The sequence below is a fragment of the Molothrus ater genome, chromosome 5 (assembly GCF_012460135.2).
Source record: "Molothrus ater isolate BHLD 08-10-18 breed brown headed cowbird chromosome 5, BPBGC_Mater_1.1, whole genome shotgun sequence".
Lineage (NCBI taxonomy): Eukaryota > Metazoa > Chordata > Aves > Passeriformes > Icteridae > Molothrus > Molothrus ater.
In genome coordinates this window covers 47,101,194-47,123,785 of record NC_050482.2, presented here as the reverse complement: position 1 = coordinate 47,123,785, position 22,592 = coordinate 47,101,194, and the positions used below count along the sequence as shown (strand labels likewise).

Sequence of the window (22,592 nt, the reverse complement as noted above, 5' to 3'; positions counted from 1 at the left end):
TATGTTGAGGTCATGCTACCAGCCATCACAAACAGAAAGGATGGAAGTTTTATTTTACAACCTAAACTGAAGCTGCTGTGCCTAGCTGTCCAACCTCAGCAGCTAACTTTTAGACTGAGTCCAAGAGGCCTGGTCTGTGGCCCAGCATTGCCTTGGTGCATAAAAGCATGATACATTCAGGCAAAAACACGTGGAGCTGAGTACCGAAGTACAAGGGAAGAACAAACACTACAGAGCCCTTTCTGGCCCTGCAGTTGAGGCTGTGGTCACATCCCCAGATGAATGTTTGCCACTCTGCTGTGTTTGAAAGTGGGGTTGCAGGGGTCCTGTTTGGGTTTAAGAGCTCTTCAGAGTTCTGCAGGGTGCAGCCTTGCTATTCCCTGACCTTCCCAGTTCATTTAGACATGCTGGCATTGCTTTGAGGCTAGAAGCATTGTGAGATGATGTTAAGGAGAAGGTGAAGAATGTAACTTTGGTCCCTCCTCTTGCCTGATCAGAGTTCACAGGAGTGCAGTGATTCTTTGAATACCTGCATGTGATATTTTGAATACCACCTGCCACTCACTCCAGCAACCACTCTGAGAAATAGCATTACAGTGTACATGTTATTATTTATTATATTACAAAAAAAAGTATTAATCTCAATGAAGGAAACACAAACTTATGCTACAGCAACAATTTTATTACACAGCATCAGGAACCACAGGACCACATGTGATCACACTGCATGTGGCCCTGCAGGTTGAAGCTAATAGGGAACAGGAGCAATTACCTGCACACCTGTTTTCCAGAGAAGTGCTTTTCACCACAAAATCACCACACTAGACCAAACAGGTACAGCAAGGGTACACAGGACACAGAAGCAGCATAGGGATGTGTAAGATTGTGAGCAGAAGTGTTTTCTCCATTATATTTGATGAGGATTCCTTCATCTGTGTAGGGTTGGGTGCCCAACCTGGTTTTCCTGAGACTCCTCCCAGCATTCCAGTTCCAAGGTGGAATACATTTCAGTAAGGCTGGTTTTTTCTGTTAGGTCAAGAACCTAACTAAGGTCTCTAGAGTCCCTCTGTGGTCTGAGGCAGAAGGGACAGGTTCAGAAGACAATCCATCCCATTAACTTTAGATGCCTCACCTACAACATTCATTTGACTGGCTAAATGAAGGGAATTTGGAATGAGATGAATCATGAGCTAGAGGCACTTGCTCCTTCCCCTTGGCCAGGATGAGGTATACAACACAAGGTGAGAGGCGGGTGTTGCTTTAAGGTGCTGGGGATTAACCCCAACCCAAGGGATGCCCGAGAGTGGTGCAGGGCCCACGTTAGGGAAGCTCCTTCAGCTGCCACATCAGGGGACAGGAAGCCCTCCTGCTTGAGCTGAACAGCTGCCCCTTAGGGTGCCCAAGGGTCAGTGCAAGAAGGAAACAGAAAACCTTTCCTAGACATTTCTTGGGCTTTGGTGTTCCCCGAGGAGGGATCAGGTTCTTCCTACAAGTGAGCAGGCAGGAAGAGAGAAGGAAAAAATTACTTCCTCAAGGCCATCAGTGGTGCAGTCAGCAGAGCTGGGAAGAGGAAGACATTATCCTTTTCCAGCTTCCCTCTCGAACAGCTGCCAGCTCATGCTCAGGTGATAGGGGCTGCAGACATACTTTCAGACCTCTGTTTCTAAGATGAGTTCACTTGCAGGCAAGGTGCTTATATCCTTGTATCAGCACCAATTGGTGCTGATTGGTGTATCAGCACCAACCTCAGAGTTTCTTTCTAAGCATGCTTCAACACTGGTTTTCTGTCTAGCAGCCTTCAGTTCATCCATTCTCTTGTCACAAGACAGTTTTTTGGGGCAAGCAGGGAGATAGCGAAACCAAGAGACATTGCAGTATCTGGTGCCTATGCCAAAGGGAAGATCATAGACCTTGGAAATGAGCTGAGAGCTCTCCATCCCTCCCTTGTGGCTTTGCTTCCATGCCAGGAGCCCCCGCTCCTCCTGTGTTCCTGCAAGAGCAAAGTGAGGTTGTTGTGTTTAAAACAGCAGGGCTGCTTTGTGTGCCTCACACCCACTGCTCAAATCCCAGCAGACCCAGCACAAAATACAAATCCCTTCTACTTAAACCCTTCCAGCTCCAAAGAGCTCTACAAATATTCACTAATGAGCTTCCAGACAATACCCCTTTTCCTGCAACAGCTTCCAGATAAGCAGCCTTCTCCATGCTTTCCATGGGAATCATGTATACCAAGAAGTTTTCACCTGCCACAGGAGATCCAAGAACTGTTCAAAGGGGAGGTTCATGCAGTGCTGGGAAAGCAAGGCTGAATGTTACCTGCCCAGACAGACACTTCAGAGCAGATTTAGCTAACAGTTACTAGTCAGTCACAGGTATTTACCCTAGCCAAAGGAATTCCTAAGTGCCTGTAACTGCTGTGGCAGCAAAGAACCTCTTGGGAAAGGGAGTGATCCTACCTGGTAAATTCTGCCCAGAGGAGCTGATGATGGAAGGCTGCAGGAAAATTAATGAGCCAAAAGGAGACTGGCTTTCTGAGAAGCCACAGACAGTGACAGAATCTGGTTAACAGAGCGTCCTTTCTTCCTGCTCTTTTCCTGCAGCAGAAAAGAGCGTTTCCTCTCCTATTCTTATTCCCTCCCCCATGCTAGATGAAAATCCAAGGCTCTTTGCTGCCTTTGAGGGCCAGCACCAGCCTTTCCTACTGCTTTCCACTGCTGTAGCTTTAGTTCAGCTTCAGTTTTAGCAGCTCCCATGCTGGCTCCTTCCACTTCTTACAGCTGCTTTCCTCTCTCCTTTTAACTAGCAATATGGTTTTAGGCAGGCATGTTCCCTGAAAGACATATTTGCCAAATAAACCTTTTCCTCAGCCTGAGTTCTTCCTGACAAATTACTTAATTTTTGATAAGCTGCTGTTTTCCATCCAGAGACCATTTCAGTGATGTCTCCTGTTCCTCACTCCTCTCTGAGTCACACGGTATTTCATGGTTGCTAGCACAATTCCAATCCATGGAACAGGAGTCATGAAAACAAAAAGTACCAGGGAACAAACCCTTATACAGGCACAAACTAGCAGCTCATTTCAGCAAATCCTACCTGGAATGGTGTTATCCAGGATAAAGCCCAGAAGTCCACCCACAAACATGCCAGTGGTGAGAAGCACCAGGATCACTTGGTCAAGCTGGATGATTCCTAGCAAAAAAAAAAGCTTTAGATCGTGGTGCAGGAAAAGTATTTCACCTGTTCTACCAGCAACATTTCTGATGCCAAGAGGCTGCAAGCTGTATGCTTGCTTGGACAAGACTTGCAAATCCGAAGCAGAGTGTAAGATTTGGGAGTGGAAGGGAGAATGATCTCACAGCCAGTTTCAGACTTACGGTCTTATTCTACATGATTATTCACAGACTCACAGTGGGCAGGAAATGGTTCATAAATACATTAAGAGCTTATTAACAGTGCAGACCCCAGCACTGTCTGAGAAAAAGCCACCTTCTGCTCCAAACACATTCAGCACGTGCACAACATAACACCTATCAGCTCCCTACAGAGCACGAGCTTCAGTTCCCAAAGAAAAGTGAGTATATTTAGCATGGGATTTCAGCACCACAAGCTCATCAGGTGTGATGTTTCTTTCCTCTTGAGGGCTGATGGCCATGAGCTACGCCCAGTGGCACTGAGCAGCTGACAGGACATCTACAGAGCATGGGGTTTGTGGGCCCAGCTCTTTAATCAGCCCACCCAGCACACCTTGTATGCTTTAAGAGAGGACACTCTGGCCTTTGTGATGAAGACATCAGTCACACAAGAAACAGTGAAGGGCCAGCTGCTGGAGAACTGAAAATTTCAATAAAGTGAACTTGATGGAATTTAGTAGAGGAGTATGCTCTTGCATTTTGAAAGCACAGCATTTTATTGTTTATGAGCACATAAGAAAGCCTCATTCATGAGAATCCAGTCACTGACCAAAAGCAGAGATTTCTGCACCAGAGCTAAGCATCCAGGGCAAAAGGCAAAAATAGCCCTCACAGAAAGAAACAGGCAACAATCAAAGCACAGATTTCAGCATTTTATAAGGAAAAAACTATTTTAAAAGATTTCTCTGGTCAGCCTTTCCTTCCATTTCATGCTGCAGAAAATGCTTCTGATGTCACCTCTTACCTGTTTTCAGCAGAGCACTATTTTTGTTTGCCCAGCTGGGAATTGTGAGGCCAGCAAATAGAGAAAATCCAAAGATAAAGATGTTTCTTGAGGAGTTCATATCTGTATACTGCACAGAGAAATTTCATACATTACATACACAAAACTCTGGATTACGGTTGTGTTCATGAGACATGGTGGGATGCAAACACTGGAATCAGGAATGGACCCAGTCCTGGTGCTGCTGGGGCATTTGTGATCCTGCAGTCCCCAGTGCCAACCAGCCCTGCCCATGCCAGGGAGCCCTCTGGGATTCAGCCCCTCTGTGTACAGCCCCTTATCTTCACCTGAGGAATTGCAACATAAATGTTTACACCTGCTGCAGTCTGGTTATAGATGACACAGTCTGTAAGAAACTGACTTGAAACTGAGGGTGCTGTGTGCAGTTTTGGGCACCACAATATAAGATGTAAAGCTATTAGCGAGTGTCCAAAGGAGGGCCACAAGGATGGTGAAGGGTCTGGAGGGGAAGCTGTATGAGGAGCAGCTGAGGTCACTTGGCCTGTTCAGCCTGGAGAAGAGGAGACTGAGGGGAGACCTCACTGCAGTCTGCAGCTTCCACATGAGGGGAAGCACAGGGGTAAGTACTGATCTCTTAAATCTCATGACCTGTGACAGAAAATGGCATGAGCTGAGTCAGGGGAGGTTTAGGTTGGATATCAGGAAGAAGCTTTTCACCCAGAGGGTGTTTGGGCACTGGAACAGGTTCCCCAGGGAAGTGGCCACAGCACCAGCCTGACAGAGCTCAGGAAGTGTCTGAACAATGTTCTCAGGTACATGGTGTGACTCTTGGGGTGTCCTGCTCAGGCCCAGCAGTTGGACTCAATGGTCTTGATGGGTCCCTTCCAGCTGAGCTTATTCTATGATTCTCTGTTTCAATGACATGAAGTCCCCTTCACCAGGATGCAGCAGTGCTCACACAGCTGTTACCTGCAAACTGGAGATGCCCACTGCCGCGATAACTCCGAACATCACGAGGAACATGCCTCCAATAACAGGGATGGGAATGCTGGCCAGCATGGCCCCAACCTTCCCCAAGATGCCGCTCAGGAGCATGGCACAGGCACCAGCAATGATCACCATTCGGCTCCCCACCTGCACCAAGAGGAAGAGGAGGCAGTCACGCACTGACCGGCAGAGAAGGGTGTGGGGCAGGCTCCAGAGCCAGCCTGTCAGGTAGGTGCTGCTGCTCTGGGCCTAGCAGTGCATGGCACGTTCAGGGACAGGTCTGGATACAGCTGCTGGTGAGCTGCGATGCTGACACTGAATGGGAAGCATAAGTGTTTGTGCACCATAGATATTTACCACAAAAGGCACTCTGAAAGTACCACACCTATTTACTCAGTGTTATCCTCTCTCCTACTATTGACAGAACTTCAACAGTTTGCTATTAAACTGAAATTTAAAAAAATAATAATAATTAAGAGCACAGTAATACCCACTTGTTCTTGCTTTAGCCTAGAAATATCTTGGCATACATACAAGCCTGGCACTGCAACCCCCCAGTCAGTTCAATGGACAATCCTTCTGTCAGGGTTTGGATTGACATCCAGACGTGGCTTTCAATGAGGTATCCCACAAGGATCCCTCCATTCCCTGGAGATCAAGATTTTAGAGACCAGAGCTGGCTGGCTACTCCATCCTAAGCTCTGGGATCTGATCTATCCTTTCGATGGTCAAAAAATAAGAAGTGAGGAAGTGTTTTGCTCTGTCCCTATCTCTCATCACCCATCTATCTTCAGTAAAACAATTTTTTTCTCATTTTTTCCCCTAGGCCTTTTTTTGGTTAAGCACTACGAAAAAGATGGGATGAAGGACCAAGCCATGCCCTTTATTCAGATCTGTTACAGCATATGAATAGGAAAGAAAAAGAGTATCTGCCAAATAAAGGGTTGAGACATTTATATAGAAAGTGAAAAGGAAAGCAGCAATATTCATTAAACTTCCAAGCCCACACTAAAACTTGGACTGCCAAAGAATCATGCTAAACTTAAAATATTTGTGTCAGGCCAGCTCTGTAATCCTCTGCAAACATTTTATAATTCAATTAAATGTTTTAATCCCTCCATCAATTTGAAGAATGTCTAATTGCAGGACAGGCTTTTTGTGAATGCTTTCAACAAAAACATTCTCAGTAACTAATAGTGTCTCTTTTTAAGTACTTCTCAAACATGTCCATTTAAAATATTTTAAGTCTTTCTTGATTGAGAAAGATAAATAAAAAAGATTTGGTGTGGAGTTTCAAAATAAAATCATGCATTTTCTTCAGGTGCTTTATTGCTTTTTATACTCTAGCTTAAAACCTTGGGACGCTGTTACCATCTAAATGTTAACTAATAAAAGTCAACAGATCTATTTGTTCCAGGATTAGAACAAAGATTCAAAGTCTCAATTTGCTAAAATGTTGAATTACCAAGTATATGGAGTTGGCCTTAAAAGCAAAACACCTAATCCAGTGACAGCACTGTGACCATATTCTGCTAAAGCCACTAGTTTGGAGTTTGCTTCAATTATGTCAGGAAAACAATAAAATCAGTTCTCTTTCTTAAGGCTGAAGTAACTGCAGGGTTCCCCACAATATGTGGTGCCTTTACCACTCTTTAAAATCCTCCTTTTCTTGGAAAGGAGTTCTCAGTACTGGCGTACCAGGCCTGATCAAGCAATTTAAATATCTGATACCATGTAAGATGTTGCATTTTGGCAGTTTCTAGCAGCTTCTCCTTGCCTTATCTGTCAGCCCTGTATGTATCTGAGATCTCCAAAGACTTCTCCAGTGGTGCTGGACATCTGTGTTTAAGAGAGGAAACAAGTCTCTTGTGTTTCCATTTGTTATGGAAAAACGTGTTTCCCACGTAAAAAAAGAAATTAAATCTGCCTTGTGCTCTCAGCATCCCCATCTGTCCCAGCCAGAGTGTTTACACTGATTTCAATTTCAACTGAGATGACACTCTGTTTTCAGCTCTTTCAAGTGTGGACAGAGTGAGCAGCTGTGGGATCCAAGGGAAACACCTCTCCTGAATCAGCAAGGATGGCATGTCCTCCTGGAGGACTTAGCATACATTGTGAGAATACATGTCCTGTAATCTGGTAATTATGAATTTGGGCAGCATCCCAAACATATAAGCATGCAGCAAACTGCACATCAGGAAGAGCTGGCTCAGGTGGATGGTTAGTATGCACAGACTTCCTAGTGACAATGCACACGTGGTGATGGGCTACACTGGACTCCAAGCAGACATCCAGGCAGCCCTTGGTGCTTGAGGCAGCCACCTCAGTCAAACACTAACACTGCCATGTGTGCAAAATGGTTATTGTCAGTGAGGTTTGTAAAATCCAATGAAATAAGCAATATTATAGAGTGGAAGCTGTAAGGATTTATTTACTGGCTCACAACTCTTCAGGCTTATCACTGCTTATTTGGTAATGATTTGAAAATGTTGTCCAGTTAGCAGCTAGATGTCTGTCAGCCTATCCTATGGCTGCAAAGCTTAGTGAAAATCTTTGATTGTCAAGCTTATCTCTGGAAATTTCTTTCCCTGATAAGTGCAATTAATATACTCAAGGGACTCACACACAAACCTTTGCAATCCCATTTTGTAACCCTGAAGAAATAGTCTACCTTTCACATGATTGCCATCCTTGGGTTATAGAAGTTGTGGAATTTGAAGCCCTATTAATATTCATCCTTTCCCTTTCTCTCCTCTCCCTCTCCATGCCCGTATGGGTTAGCTCAGATGTAGCATTGTCTGTCCAGCCTTACCTAGGCCAGGTGTCTGAGTGAGTGCACTAATTCCCTATGCAGGCCAGAGGCAGAGAAAGGGAAGCACTGCCCACCTCTGTTAAGTCATTTGCAGTGCTTGCTGAGCTGGTCACCAATGTGCCAAGGCACAATTTTCCCGTGTTCTAAGTTATATATTGTTGGGGAAGATGAAACAGGAAAGCCTTATAAATATGATTGTCTGGCAAAAGATTTTGAGAATATAGAAACTATAAGTGAGATTGAAATGAAAGCAAGCTTTGAGATACCTTAGTTACTGAACAACTGGAAAGCAATAGTATGGCCACACTGAAGGTAATCCCCTTTTGATGGAACAAGACCCTCTGCTTGCAGACAGCTCCAAGGGTCAGAGCAGACCCTACTAGCTTGGCAGAAGGGGTCCAAAGAGTAGTTTTGAGGGTTTAAAATGTAACACAGTATGGTAATGTAATGATTCTTATAGGCTGTATGTAAATGCTATAAGATTTGTATATTGTACTAAGTTAGTAGTGAGAATTAGAATATTCAACATAGAAGAAGATTTATTGTACTGTAATGAGAACCTCACTCTCTTACCTTTTACTCTCTTTACCCTTTAACGCTCTTACCTTTTTTACTCCCTTACTCTCTCTCTCTCATCCTCTCTACCCCTCTCTTCTCTCGGGCCTGCTCCGAGCTGCAGGCTGGCAGCTCCCAGCAGGGCCCTGCACCCAGGCCCTTTGCAATAAACCGCAAATTCCACGACCTCTCGTCTCCATCCGTCCCGACCGTCCTACCCCCCGATACTCCGACAATATATAAGTTATAAAACTTTCGGGAGGTGGCCTGAGCTCACTCCCCAGGTCCAGCACGCAGCCATGTGCCCCGCGGGGGAGCCCTCCGGGAGGCACCACCCTGCGGCGAGGCTCACCTTGGTGATGCCCAGGGCTCCCACATTCTCGCTGTAGGACGTGGTGCCGCTGCCCGTGCCCCAGGCCCCGGCCAGCAGGCAGCCGATGCCCTCCACGCCGATGCCGCGGCTGATGGCGTGCTCCGGCGGCGGCGGGGCCCCGCACAGGCGGGCACAGGCGTAGTAATCCCCCACGGACTCCAGCATGGAGGAAATCACCCCGGCTAGGATGCCAAAGATCCCGGCCAGGCTCACCGTTGGCGTTCCCCACTGGCCTGCAAGTAAAGAGCTCGGTTCAGGTGGAATTTCAGGGTTTCATTTACCCTGAAATGTGCCCCGGGGGAGGAAGAACAGCAGGAATGCCTGTGGGTGTCCGCCTGATTTTTGACATTTCCTCTCCTCCTGGTAAGTGGAGGCGGAGGCAGGAGTAGGCAGGATGGGGAAGGGTACCTGGGTAAGGCAGCCGGAACCAGGGAGCCTGTGACAGAACGTCCCCGCGGCTGTCTGTCCGGGCCAGGTGGCCGTAGGCACTGGGGGCCGCAGGGAGGACGCTGGTCACTGTCAGCACGTAGCAGAGCAGCCAGCTCAGCGAGAGCCCCAGCAGCACCTGCCCATCACAAGCAGGGGGGTCTGGTTAGGGTATGGCTGCGTCCTCAGTACGGCTGCGGTGGACAATGGGTCCCCGCCCGACCCTTCTCCCTGCACACCGAAGGGAGGCAAAGAGGCAGCAGGAGCTCCTGGTGGCCCTCTCTTCTTCTCTCCCTCCCTCCCTCCCAATAATCAGGGCCATGGGGAGCTTTTTCCTCTCTGCCCCTTACCACACAGGCTCAGCTGGGAAGCACTCACTCATCTGGACACGAGTGGAAAGAGCCCAGGCAGCCCAGAGTGGGTGAGGCCAGTCCCTGTCACAATGCCCTGGTATCCAGGAACCCCAATGTACCGGGAAGATCTGGAAGAGGTAGACTGGAGAGAAGTGGGACTTCTTGCCTCTCTGGTAAGATGGCAGCGGCACAGCAACGTGTTTCAAGTACTGAGAGAACAGAACTATGAAAAAAGTAGTCCTAGAAGGGGAAATGAGACTGTAAACAAAGGGGGTGCCCAGGTGCCCACCTGTCTCCACATTAAGTGAAGATCTGCAACCCAAGAACCCAGGACTCCAGAAGACCCATGAAAACAGGCTCTCAGCAGCAGAGGGTGGCTCCCCACTCTACCAAGCCAGACATGGAACAAGCTTTCCATCACAATCTACTGATAGCTCAGCATATTTGCAAACAACTCTTTTTTACCCTTATTGTTTCAACACTGACACCCCAGGCAGTGGATCTGTGAGTGTGACACAGTTGCAGAAAGGTTAAAAATGCCTCATAAGTAAAAGAAAGACCTGACAGACATGCAAGGTTCAGGTTCTGCCTGTGTAATTCAGATACACTAGAAATACAGGATTTATTGTTTCCTGATTTCAGCTTTTGCTCTTCAAGGGGCAAAAAGCTCCTGTGACACAGAGTAAAAGAAGAGGATTTGGTTTGGCTGTGCAAATCCCTGTTTTGAAAGAAAAAACCATGCTGGGACTGTGGGGCTGCACATGGTGCCCTCAGAGCCCTCCCAGCCAGGCAAGAAGGGGAGAGCATGGCTCTCTGTCAGCAAGGGCTGAGCTGTGGAGGGGCTCCCCTGTGTCCCTGGCAGCACCCGGGGCTTGCGCCGATGGAAGGAACTGCAGCTGCAGCTCCTCTCCCATCCCTTGTGTAGGACACATCTGGGAACAGCAGCACATCTGGGTGCACTCACAGCCTGCCCCTCATGTGCCTTTTGCCCAGAGAGGCCAACCAGATGAAGCTGGAGGCTACCACATGTGGAAAGAGGGCAGGGACTGGGCATCCCACCTTCGACTGCTGAGCTGCTAGAAGACCATGGACATCTCCTGGGTTAGCCAGGCCTCTGAAGGCCTCCTCATTATTCTACAACAAATCTAAATTTTATACATGGAGTGAATTAATATGCATAGGATATGGTGAGAAATCAATTGCACCAGCTGAAGTGCACTGACTTCACTGGAAAACTGGTAGTTTTCCCCATGTGAAAAGGTGACAAACTGTAGGTGCAGTAGTCAGGGACAAGCAGAATTCCAACAGTGCAAAGAAACCTCTATCCTCACTTCTCTGCAAAGACACTCCGTGACATACACAATTCAAAGCACTGGATGACTGGAGGGAGAAAGTCTGAGGAGGAACTGGTTTCCATTTGTGGTTTCTAATGCTACAGAGTCCAGACAGACTGTGTGAGTGCACACTTCATCCATTTGCATTAACAAAGGTGCTCAGCAGCCTTACGACTCTGGAGGGAACAATTCCTCCTACTCATGTGAAGACCATACATAAAGCACCAGCTATTTCAACACAGAATACCTGAATGCTCAACTTGGTCATTTTAGGAATGTCTTTTAAACTTAAATAACAGGTGTGTAAGACAGTGTGTGTAGACAACTGTGACGGAGACTGCACACACATGGGGAAGGCTTGTGTCTCTACTGAACCTATGGACTTTGTATTTTTACAAAAATCAGTGATTTTTTAACTCAAGTTTGGGTTTTGCTTTGTTGCTGAGAGCTTAACCTCCTGGGGATTGGAGGAGAATGATTTTGTCACATGGCTGCCTTGCACAAGGCTGTCACATGTTGGTGCTCAAGAAATAAACCTTGAACCCAGGGGAACTCTGCTACAGACTGTGACACTTGGTTTCATATTAGAGGCAAGTGATTTGTGCACTCTCATCTTTCCCACAGAGATGTGAGACTTACAGGAATGCTATGCCCCAGTGCTGCCCAGCCATATCTCCAGCTGACTCAAACAGAGGTAGTACAACCAAGGTGATAGTGGGGGCAATTGTCAGGGGGCCGATGAACCTCATCAGAAATCCAATCAGGCCAGAAAATCCAACGAAGATTTGAAAGCAAGAAGTTACAATGATAGTTCCTTGCACCTGGAAAAAAAACCAGAGGTTGGAAGGAACTCCAGCTGTTGAGCCTTTTCTTCATGTCAGTGCAAATCCAGCATGAGAGCCAGGCTCAGTCTCTGGCAACAGAGTGGCTTAGAGGCCTCCTGCTGACAACAATAAAATCTGGCTGAGAATTACATGTGGGAAGGACCACCAAAACAGCAGCACAGCAACCCCCCCCCTTGGCTGATGGATTTAGTCCTCACCAGGGCTAATTTTATTCCAGAGATCACCTCCTCCCTGTCCTCTTGGGCCACCCAAGCATGCATCATCTGCCCTGCACTCTCCTGCCTGCTCCCCCAAGACAGGGGAAAAGTTCTTGCCCCAAAAACAGGAGCAGGGCCATGGTCTCCACTGATCTTCCTTTTGGGAAGGGCTCGGGTCTCTTCAGCACATTGATGAGGCAAGTGACTCATCACAGCCTCTTTTTTTTCCTGGGTTTCACTCTGGGAGCACATTTATCACCCTGAACTTCCCAGTGTTTGACAATCACTGCCAAGGAGCCAGCAATTACATTCTGAAATGCTGCTCACCTCAGTGTCAGCTTCAGGCAGGGACAAGGCTGCTCTCTGCCTCCTCAGACTTGGTAACAAGCCCAGGCTGCAAGGTGGTGCTGAGCACCTTCCTTCCCCCAGCTCCAGGGGCTGGGTGAATGACCCAGGCTGAAACGAGATGTCAGCAATGCCCTTGGGACAGATTTATATGAATCAGCAGAGAGCAACCTGTGCTGCACAGCAAACCCCTGGTGAGCTTTCAACACTTCCCAGAGGTTTGGAAAACACACCAACAAATGGATCCACAGAGGCAAATTTAGTCACTTGCTCTGATAAAGGCAATTGATGTAGAACAAGGCAGTGAGACCCCTGACTTTTCCCTCTCCCTTCTGATTACCTAAGAATGTCCTTTTCCTTAATATTTACAGTAGGTTTTGCCTTGCATTTTTTTACTAGGTTTCCTGTGCTTAGACAGGGCTGTTTCCTTGAAAATATTTTCCCTCCCTTTCTTCTTCTGGGCTAACCATGCTTTATAGAGAAGGGATCTGACTGGACAAGGGTAGACTTTGCAGGGACCATAAATCACATGAGGATGTCTGCATGTCCCCTGTTCAGCAGCAGTGAAGCAACTACTTTTTTGATAGAGAATAGATGCTTTAAAAGCTGCAACAGCTTGAGGGCCAAGGTTCATTGGGAATAGAAGTTTTTCCAGCTGTGATGACCATGATATGGTCAGGCACTTTACTGAAAGCAAACAGCCCTGATACAGAGCAGGTGCCACTGAAAAGGTAATATACCTCTCGCATCCGTGTCTGCCAGACTTGGATGAATTCTGGTGAAGAGGCATTCACCAGGGTGGCATTGTTTGTCCAGGCAGGGCACTTCCAATCGGGGAGAGACAGCATTGCCAAGGTGGGGGTCAGGAATGTTAAAGTCCCTCCTTGAATAATAGGCAGCCTGGAAGGAAAGCAGAGGGGAAAAACGACAAGTGAGAGTGCTAGAAACTCTGCTGTATAAGGGTGAGAGAAAGGAAAGCAAAATAAATTTAAAAATCAGTCTGCCCATGGCCTCTGACAGGATCTTTTGAATTGTGGCAGGTCACTGTCACTGACCATGGGGAGGAATTGCTGCCCATTGCATGCAAGAGCACTGACATGGGGTAAGAGCTGAGGTTCAAACACCAGCAATGGAGGGGCACATGGGTGCTACAGTCCAACCCTGCTACCCCCTGTTAAGGAAGAAGTCGTGCTTCTAACGGCTGATGAGACCACAGACATGCACAGAGTAGGATGTGGAAAGGAAAAATCTGGCGGGGGGAAGAAAACCAAGGAAGAAAGACAGTGAAATGCTGAAGAAAAGTTCAGTCAATCTTGCCAATATCCAGTTGCTTCCTCTCTCCCCTTTGGGTGCTTTGGTTCTCTTCAGAACGTGCTCATGCACACAAGGGCATGCACTAAGTACTCTCCATGTCACAACAATCCTGATAGAAAATGTGACCTGGCTTTTAGTACACCAGGTTTTAATGCCAATTCCTCTTCTGCACTTCCACTGAAACTAGAAAGGAAACCTGCATGGAGGGGTCTATGGGCACTGACTGGGTGACTGGGTGACCTTGGCTCTCCCCCCACACCACATGTCTCCTGGCTTAGAGTATTTCTCCCTCTGGGAATTCCTCAGAGTAGCAAGGAACTTGCATCTCCAGAGGAGTTCAGCACTGGCTTTATGCAGAGATTTATACAGCAGAGCAATGCTCCTTTGAGCTGCACCAGCCTCTTTTTCCACACATGAAGAAATGGAGACAGAGACCTAAAAGGCCTGACTGACTCCTCAAAGGCCCACATAAGCCCCCATTGCAGTGCAAGTTTTTTTAACCATTCCTCTAGTGTGCATGAAAAATCCTAAGCTGCCTAAGGGTGGGCACAACGTCCTTGAAACAGCCAAGGGAAATCTCCAAGGTGCCTCTGTTTTCCTTCCTTTAGGGAGCACCCCTAGGAGGAACTCCCAAAGCAACCTCTCCTTGTGCCAGGAGCTCTCATGGCACCTGTTCAGAAAAGCCATGGGACAGCAATTCAGGTGACTGCTTTTGCAGGGCACAGCTTTCCCCGAAACAGAGGAATTTCTAACATTCTTGAAATAGGGGATGGTGTAGCTGTAACAGACCATGTCTCTGTCACCTAAACCAAATATTTATACTAGTCATGCACAACTGAAACACTGTCAAAGTTTTGAAACGATTTTGCTGGGCAAGGCACAAGAAACAAACAAAAAGAAACAGAGGAGGCCCAGGGCCATGACTTGGAATCTAACAATAGATTTATAGTTTCTGTTGTGTTGGTCCCTAAGATATTTCACAGACAGTGTTGGCACGGGTGGGCTCAATGTTGCCATTGGTAGGCTCAGAGGAAAATAGGGTGCCAAGGTGATACCTATGGGGTACACTGAACTCTTTCCTGTGGGGTCTGCAAGAGGGAAAGCTGCAGAAATAGGGAAGGCAATACTGTGTTTTGATAATCAGTATATGATGTGCAAGCATTTACTAAGCAGGACTCACCATAACAGCAAATGACTTGTGTCTCCCCTCAGGAGCCTCTGACCGTGTCTCTAGTGACTGTCTGGGACCCACTGCTGCTTTTTCATGCTGTGTAACATGACAGAGCTGCAGGTTGCAGTGGGTCAGCTTTTCCCTTGGCTATTGCTTCATGAATGTCCTCATGCCTTATAGTTGGGGTCAGCAACAAGGCAATTGCATCCTCAGCAGGGCAAAAGCCAATCAAGCTTATCCCATGGGAACAGCTCCTTACCACTTAATTTGATCTGCTGTACCTCAATTAGCTATTCATCCACGGGAGAGAGAGGCTCTTTGCTACTCTTTAATCCCCAGTTAACAGAGAGCAAGGGACATTACAGCTCTCAGGAATGCACTGAGGCATTTGGAGGGTGCCTGGGAGAACTCAGAATGCCTGAATTGCACCAGCAGTGATGGTCATGGACTCCAGCCTGAATTTAGCTGAAAACCCAGTTTCTCTGTTTTTTGTGGTCAAGGTGCTCCTCTTTCCTCCACTAATCCTGTAACAATCTAGGAGAAGGGGAGCACTCCTCAGGAAGTTTGTCTACAGACACTTCTTAAGACAAAGAGAGACAGAAAAGTTTCAGTAGTGAATGAAGCAGAAGGAGGAAAAACATTTTGTGGAGCTGGCAGTTGACCAGTGATTAACCAGAGTCCATCAGGTTGAGAAGTCAAAGAATCTATAGCTTTGTCTTTGAAGCAAAAAACACAGGTTCCCACCATACTGGAGGAAAAAACAGCCTGTGGAAAGACAGAGACAGCCCAGAGTTATGACAAGGGAACTAGAAGAAAATTTTCAAGGTCAGCAAAGATACAGGGTCTTTCTGGAAAAGGGGAGTACTTGCAGTCATCTCTGTCACTAAATATTCTTTTTCTGAGTACCGAATAGCAATTCCATGCTCATCTCACTGCTAGCTGCTCATCAGCAAGGGATTTACCTTTTATGCCACAAATCCCTGAGCATGTGAAGTGCACCACATACCAGGATGTGCTGCTGAACTCTTCCCTGAGTCCCTAAGTGGTGGCAGATGGACTTGACCCCTAGAGTTTCCTGTAGAATTTGTGTTCTCTTGACCCTGGGCCCAAATCAGAAGGCTCCTGCCTCAGCTGGAAGATCCCTGGAGTGAGGAACAAGCAAGTACTTTTTACTGCATGTTGCAATGCTCTATTATTTTGAGGACAGATTCCTTATAAGCCCAACAAAAGGTATATGAAGTATCAGGAGATGGAAAATTCAGAACAGCAAGGTAACCCTGCAAAGCTCTCAGCAGTTTCAGGGTGCTTTGGCATGGACCCTGATTGCCCAAGGGTAACAAATGACTCACTGATAAACTCTCCAACAGGGTGGTGGCCTAGCACAGAGTAACTGCTCACGTTCTCAGCTCTTGCATTTGGCCTACCTCACTCCAAAGAGGACTTGCAGCAGGGTGCAAATTCCTGAGACAAAGATGATGGTGCTGATCAGGTGGCTCTGGGTCAGTAGGTCGTGCTGGAGGCAAAGGCCTTTGGAGAGCATCAGCGGGACGGCTACAAGACCTCCTATGGCTGTCAAGAAGTGCTAGGAGCCACAGAGAAAGACTGGGTGAAGAAGGACACAGACCTGGCTCTGTGTTATTACCCTGTTGTTGAGAGAACTCACAGATTTGTGCTATACTAACATTACCCATCCTCTCTCTTTTTTTTTTTTTGGCAGTTTTAATGCTCTGTTAGGAGCTGTTCCAAAGCACCTACAAGAATTGCAATGCACCCACTGAAATGACTCCTCCTTTACATGTCCAAAGACCTTTTGTAGTGCTGTGGACTTCCCAGACCACTGTCAGACACAACCAGTTTATCCCCAGCATCTGCAGACAAAGCTGTTGGACATACTTCCCCAGGAAGCTGGGGACCTCCCAAGGGTACAGGACAGAGCAATCAGGCAAAATGAATGCAATATTTCAGTCCATCTTATTTGCACCACAAAGGATGACATAAAAAGTTGGCAAATTGGAGCTACGCATTTTTTGCTATCAGTAGCTTTTCTCACAGAGCACAATTATGGATAACCATAAAAAGTGAGTGCCAAAGAATGGAAGAATTGGGCATTGTGTTTGTCAGAAGAGTCACGGACATATTTCTACAATGACCTGTTGTTAATGACTAAATCTGAAAACAATTTTTAAAGCCTCTTTTTATTTTAATTATTAACCTATGTTGTTCACTCTCACTTTGGAGCACAGCACTGCAGTGGTGGAACTGGTGGCACTCAGAATCACACTTTATTCACTACAGGCATGTTTTATTAAAATTATGATGCAGATATTTTGGGTTGATACACTCTAAATTTCCATTTAAGGAAACAAAGTACAAAATTCTACCTCCAAGCACAGTCCATCATTATCTTAATGACTCTGAGGTCTCCTTTCCCATAGGCTCCCTGCCCAGCATGGCATTGGTGGTACTGGGTCATTTAACACACCTGGGCACAGACACCAGCCAAAACAGCATGTGGCCTGCTGCTGAGTTTTTGTTGCCATGGGAAGGCAGAAGTTCAGAAAGCCCTTACATGTTTGGCTACCTTCAGCCCAGGTACCCCACATGTTCTCTTATTAACTGTTTGACCCCTGCCTCAGGACTCTGCCTGACCATTTGCACTTCAAAGGATGCAATGTAACTGTGGGCATGATGCTAATAATCAATGCTCAGGATGTGGACCAAAGGACTTGAGCTCACTAAGATCCAGCCTCAGAGCTCCATTCAAGCCCCGTGAAAGTAAAACACTCCCAAATTTAGGTTTCACCCCAATTAACTGGCTGAACAGCCATGTAACTTTTACCTACCCCCAGCCTCCACCTGCTTTCCCGTCTCACCTGAATGCCCAGCAGGATGCACAGATACCAGGGTGGCACATCTGTGACAGTGTAGCCAAGCTTGGTCTCACTGTGGCTAGTGCCTCCACCCTCCTCTGGGCCACAGGCAGCATGAACTGCTGAGAAATGGCAGTGGCTCCCACGTTTACCCTGGACAACAGGAGAGACACTTTGTTAGCCAGAGCCTGGCCCTGCAGATGCCCAGCAGCTGCCTCTCTTGCAGCCATGCTCCACATCTGGCAGGAAAACCTCCTGTGTAGCTTTCAACAATGCCACAATATTTAAAAACAAAACAAAACAAAACAAAAACAAACCAAGGAGGAGAAACTAAAACAGAGGCACAAAACATATACAGAAAATCTTTGTATGTGCTGGTGTGTCTAGGCCTGAAGAAACACTAGAGGGTGTCTCAATCTCAAAGGGACATCCAGACAAAGTGTCTTAATATCATTAAAATCTAGTTTTATCATTGCAACCATAAGCAAGGAAGAGTGTGCAGTGGGCTTATCAGTGAAAGCTGCACTGTCCTCTGGTTTCTGTACGTCCTGGCAATTCCACCCAAACAGCATTTTTTATAAAACATGCTAAAATACCTGGCTGACACTAATTACTGAGTAGAAGCACATTTTATATTTCATTTCCTGGGTCTTCTCTTTCAATCTCCTTATGCTTACCTTTACCAGTGTTGTGCCTTGATAAAGACAGCTGCCTTTTGTCCTACTAGAAAACCCTGCTCCTCCAGAGGAGCTGGCTGAAACACAGGGACGCCTCTTTAACAAATACAGCATATTCATCCAGCCTGGGCAAACTGGGAGCATTACAGATACTTCAAAATAGATAGGTGAAGGCAGATTTAATTCAAACTGACTCAGGCATAAACTTCAAGAGCAAAAGGTGTTCCTTAATAACTCCCTGTCCTGACATTTTCATTTCAGAACAAGAGAGCCTGAGCCATGGATTAACAAATGTACAGCAAGGTACTTAAGACTGCCCATGCATGGAATTATTTGGAGACAATAACTCCTGAATAACACCACGGGTAGACAAATGCTAAGCCAGGCAGACAGCAGTAAGCTCATTTCTTTTCACTGCAATTTCCCCTGTATTAACCAGGAGGCATATTCCAGGCAGGCAGAGCCTGTGCCAGTAACAGCCCCACATGATCATCACATGAGTGCCTGACCCTCCCCAGGAGCTGGGGGGGAGCGAGCAGGGCTCATCAGGAAAAGGATGGAGTGGAGATATCAGGATGAGAAAGGAACAGAGGCACTGGACTCAAACTGAAATTAAGGAAGTACCATCTTAAAATCTGAAAAGATTTTTTTGCTGTGAGAGTGACCAAGCACTGCACAGGTTGCCTAGAGAGGTTGTGGATTCTCCATCCTCAGAGATATTAAAAAACTGTCTGGACACAGCCCTAGGCAGCTGGCTCTGGACAGCCCTGCTTGAGCAGGGGTTTGGAAAAGGTGATCTCCAGAGTTGCATTCCAACCTCAGCCAGCCTGTGAGGCTGAGATGCTGGCAGGAGGACAAGGCAGGAGCAGTCTGGAGCAGGGTTCTCAGCCCAGCTGCTCCCATGAATCCAGGGGACCAGTACACCTTCCATGTGCCTCAGGCTCCAGGCACAGCATGAGGGTCCTCAGTCACATCTTAAATAAGTGCATCAAGAAGGCAGTCAGGACCTGAACTGCTTGAACCACAGGTAAAACACCTTTGTCTTCTACCCTCTCTAGGGTGATTCAAACCATAAAAATTCACAAGTCTGATATGCTATGGCAGAACAAGTTCAAATGGAGAGCCTGTTAAAAATAAGGAAAGAAAACTGACTGACTCTGAGCACTTCCCTGAGGCTCTGCCCACAGCTGGCACAGCACCTCCACTGCACAAAGCAAGCTCACCCAGAGCTACCCAAGAAATGTGGGACTTGTACACTAGGAGGTTAAATGCTTTCTCCAAGGTAGCACAGACAGGTGGTCTGTATCAAGGTGGCAAGATGTTTGCAGGACCCCACTCCTTCACACCTGCTGACGGAAAATAAGCAAAGTTTTTAGTTTCTAATGGAGGTGACCCCTGCTTTGGGATAGGAAGAGGGCTGTCATATCCCAGGACCTTGCCCATGGCTGTTACAGCTAGCAGCATTCTCAGCGTACCACACACCCCTGGACTGGCACATCATTTACAGCTTTTACTACACATCTATAATTCTACAGGGTGCCCTCCTCAGCTGACACTCAAATCTCTTCTTCACCCACATTTCTAACAATTCACCTCACTGGAAATAGGTCCAAAAGACAAAGAAACACAGTCTTTACTAGGCTAAAATTCTACTGTAATTTTTCTAATGAATACATAAAATGCTTTACCCAGGAACACAGCCACAAGCTCACCTGTTTTTCAGTACAGATACACACATGCACTGCCATTCATCTACATTATCATTTTAGAAATAGTGGAGGGAAAAGAAGTTAAAAGGGTGCCAGAGAGTAGAAAGTATGCTGAGCCTGCAGCAGCAGCAGGGGCTGTAGTGAGGAAATCGTTCCTCAGATTCTTGTCAATAACAGCCAAGACAGAAGTTTAGCACACACCAGAATCATTGCAGCAGCCCGAGCCCCTGGCTTTCCCCTTCTCCTCCTTCCACAGGGCTTGCACCTCTTTATGCAAGAATTACCCTTCAGAGAGCAGACTCACCTCAAAGCTGGGGTTACCTAGCCCATTGATATCTTTGTCTGAAGAGGGTGTCATGCCTTCTGTTTGCCTTCACCGACTGCCTTGAAAATGAACCAGTCAGAAGAGGAAAGCCTCCCAAATTCCCACTCCTTTCAGTCAAAACAGCCCCAAAGAAACAGGGTGAGAAGATGCAGAAGCTGGATTTCAGGGGCCAAACAGTGCTCAGTCCTAGCTATTCATGTGAGCTGCATTGCAGAAGTATTTCATTTTCTTGGGCTTATATAAGTGACTCCTTTCCTCCAGCTGATTAGAGAACTGGCATTCAAGCAATCTGGAAAGCAGCCCTTCACTGGAATGAGAGAATCAGTAACTGCTGACAGAAAAACTTCATCCACAGGTAAGGATGCTGGAGGATATCAGAGAGGCATCCCACACAGCCTTGGAAATTGTTGCTTCATTACTGTTTCAACAGCAACTTGCATTTTTCGTGTGGGTTGGGCCTGTTTGAAGATCTTTGTCATCATCTTTGGGACATTCAATTACTATACAGTTTCACTTATTTCATATATAAACTACTGTATATTTTGGCTGATATACAAACATTGTCATCTTGTAGGATGCTCCTATTACAGCCTGAAAAGAATGAAGCTTTTTCTGTGAATTTATTTATGGCAGCGACCAAGGACCAAGTGTTGGCATATATGTGTTGTTTGGCTTAAATAAATTTGAAATAGAATGAGTCATAGATGTAATATTGTGTGATTTAGAATACTGTTTGCTTAGCTTTAGTTGCTTAGCATGAGCAGCTGTATTTCCTGAAGCCTTGAGCCACAGGCTGTGGACTTTCATAGAGATATTTTGGCTGAAATACAGTTAATTTTCCTAGTAACTGGTACAGTGCCATGTTTTGTCTTTAGGATGAGAAGAATATTGATAATACACTGATTATTTAGCTGTAATATTTATCCTGACTCTAACACTTTTTTAGTTCCTCATGTTCTGCCAGTGAACAGGTGCACAAGAAGTGGAAAACAGAAGATAAGGATGCTACAACCATCAACTCAATAAAATAAGGCAATGGCCTGCCTGCATGAAGACATAGAAAGAGTCCAATATGATATTAGAGGACCCAGACCAAAAATCCCCATTGGACTAAAAAACTGCATTAAGAGCACATGAAGGGCAGGTGTGTAATCTTAAGCACATAACTGCCTGGGGATTTCTTTGTTCATGGTCCCTCTCTGAAGGCATCCAGCTCAAGCTGATGTGCTGCTGTACTCTCTATTAAATTCTTTATTTTTATAAATTCTGATGCCTGAGACTCTTTTGTAGGAAACCTATGGTTGAGTCCAAATGAGGAGGAAGTGCACCTGAGAGCATGTGTGTGTGTGTGAGTGAGGAAAGGACACTCACTGGCTGATGGAGCTGCTTACTGCAAGGGATTTTGGTCTCTGCTGGTGTAGTCTTGGGGGGATGTGTGGGTGTGGGGGCAACTGACTCCTGGAACACTGAGGCAGTGGCTTCTCTTTTCACACAAGTCATCAGAACATGACACCAAAGAGGTATAGAAAACATAAGATTGAAAAAAGATGACTTCAGGTCATCTGATTATCCCTATAAAGCTAAGCATCCTAGTTTGTGACCATCAGATGGCCAAAGCATAGTTACCCTTTTCTTAAAGTAGCTAATGGTGTTAATGCTCCATCAAACTATTCCAGCCACTCTACCCCTACTTAGATTAAATTCTATTTAATTTAATGGCTTCCTAAGGCACTGAGCTTCAATTGCAAAGAACTCCTTCAGAGGAGGGCATGTTATCACCTACACTTAGTGACCAGCCATTGGCAATATCTCCTGGTTTCCTTGAAGGATGCAGTGGAACTGAAATAAACTCCAGTCCCTATTCCTTCTGTAGAGCTTTGGTATTGTCAGATCTTCTCTTGAGACCAGGACTGCATTACAGGATAGGACAACATCACCCTAAACACTATCGGTGAAGTTACATCCTGCTGGACAGATAAATTCTAAGATATCAAAATCATTGAATCATAGGATGGTTTGTGTTAGAAAAGACCTGGAAGGTCATAGAATCATAGACTCAGAATGGGCTGGTTTGGAAGAGACCTTAAAGATTACCTAGTTCTTGACTAGAATAGCACAATATTCCTCTGGGGCTAGTTTATCTT

At 46.3% G+C, this 22,592-nt stretch overlaps 1 protein-coding gene across 1 annotated transcript; it reads right to left on the bottom strand.

Annotated features, from left to right (window-relative positions):
• Positions 1 to 747: 747 nt before the first annotated feature.
• Positions 748 to 20,481, bottom strand: LOC118697994 (solute carrier family 23 member 1-like). The gene is made up of 12 exons (XM_036401040.2): positions 20,428 to 20,481; positions 17,741 to 17,890; positions 16,292 to 16,449; positions 13,123 to 13,282; positions 11,635 to 11,816; positions 9,781 to 9,901; positions 9,291 to 9,447; positions 8,862 to 9,115; positions 5,125 to 5,289; positions 4,156 to 4,264; positions 3,094 to 3,189; positions 748 to 1,990 (listed from the first exon to the last, which is right to left on the bottom strand). Exons 1-12 carry the CDS (start codon positions 20,479 to 20,481, stop codon positions 1,707 to 1,709), a joined length of 1,890 nt encoding a protein of 629 aa, XP_036256933.1. The 3' UTR covers positions 748 to 1,706.
• Positions 20,482 to 22,592: the final 2,111 nt, after the last annotated feature.

What these genes read in the sequence shown, in the direction of transcription:
- LOC118697994 (XM_036401040.2), bottom strand. Translation starts at nt 20,481, where the DNA reads ATGACACCCTCTTCAGACAAAGATATCAATGGGCTAGGTAACCCCAGC. An exon ending in TAGGTAACCCCAGCTTTGAG is followed by an intron (nt 17,891 to 20,427) that starts GTGAGTCTGCTC and finishes CCTGTTGTCCAG; the next exon opens with GGTAAACGTGGGAGCCACTG. An exon ending in ACCTCTTCCAGATCTTCCCG is followed by an intron (nt 9,448 to 9,780) that starts GTACATTGGGGT and finishes TGTGATGGGCAG; the next exon opens with GTGCTGCTGGGGCTCTCGCT.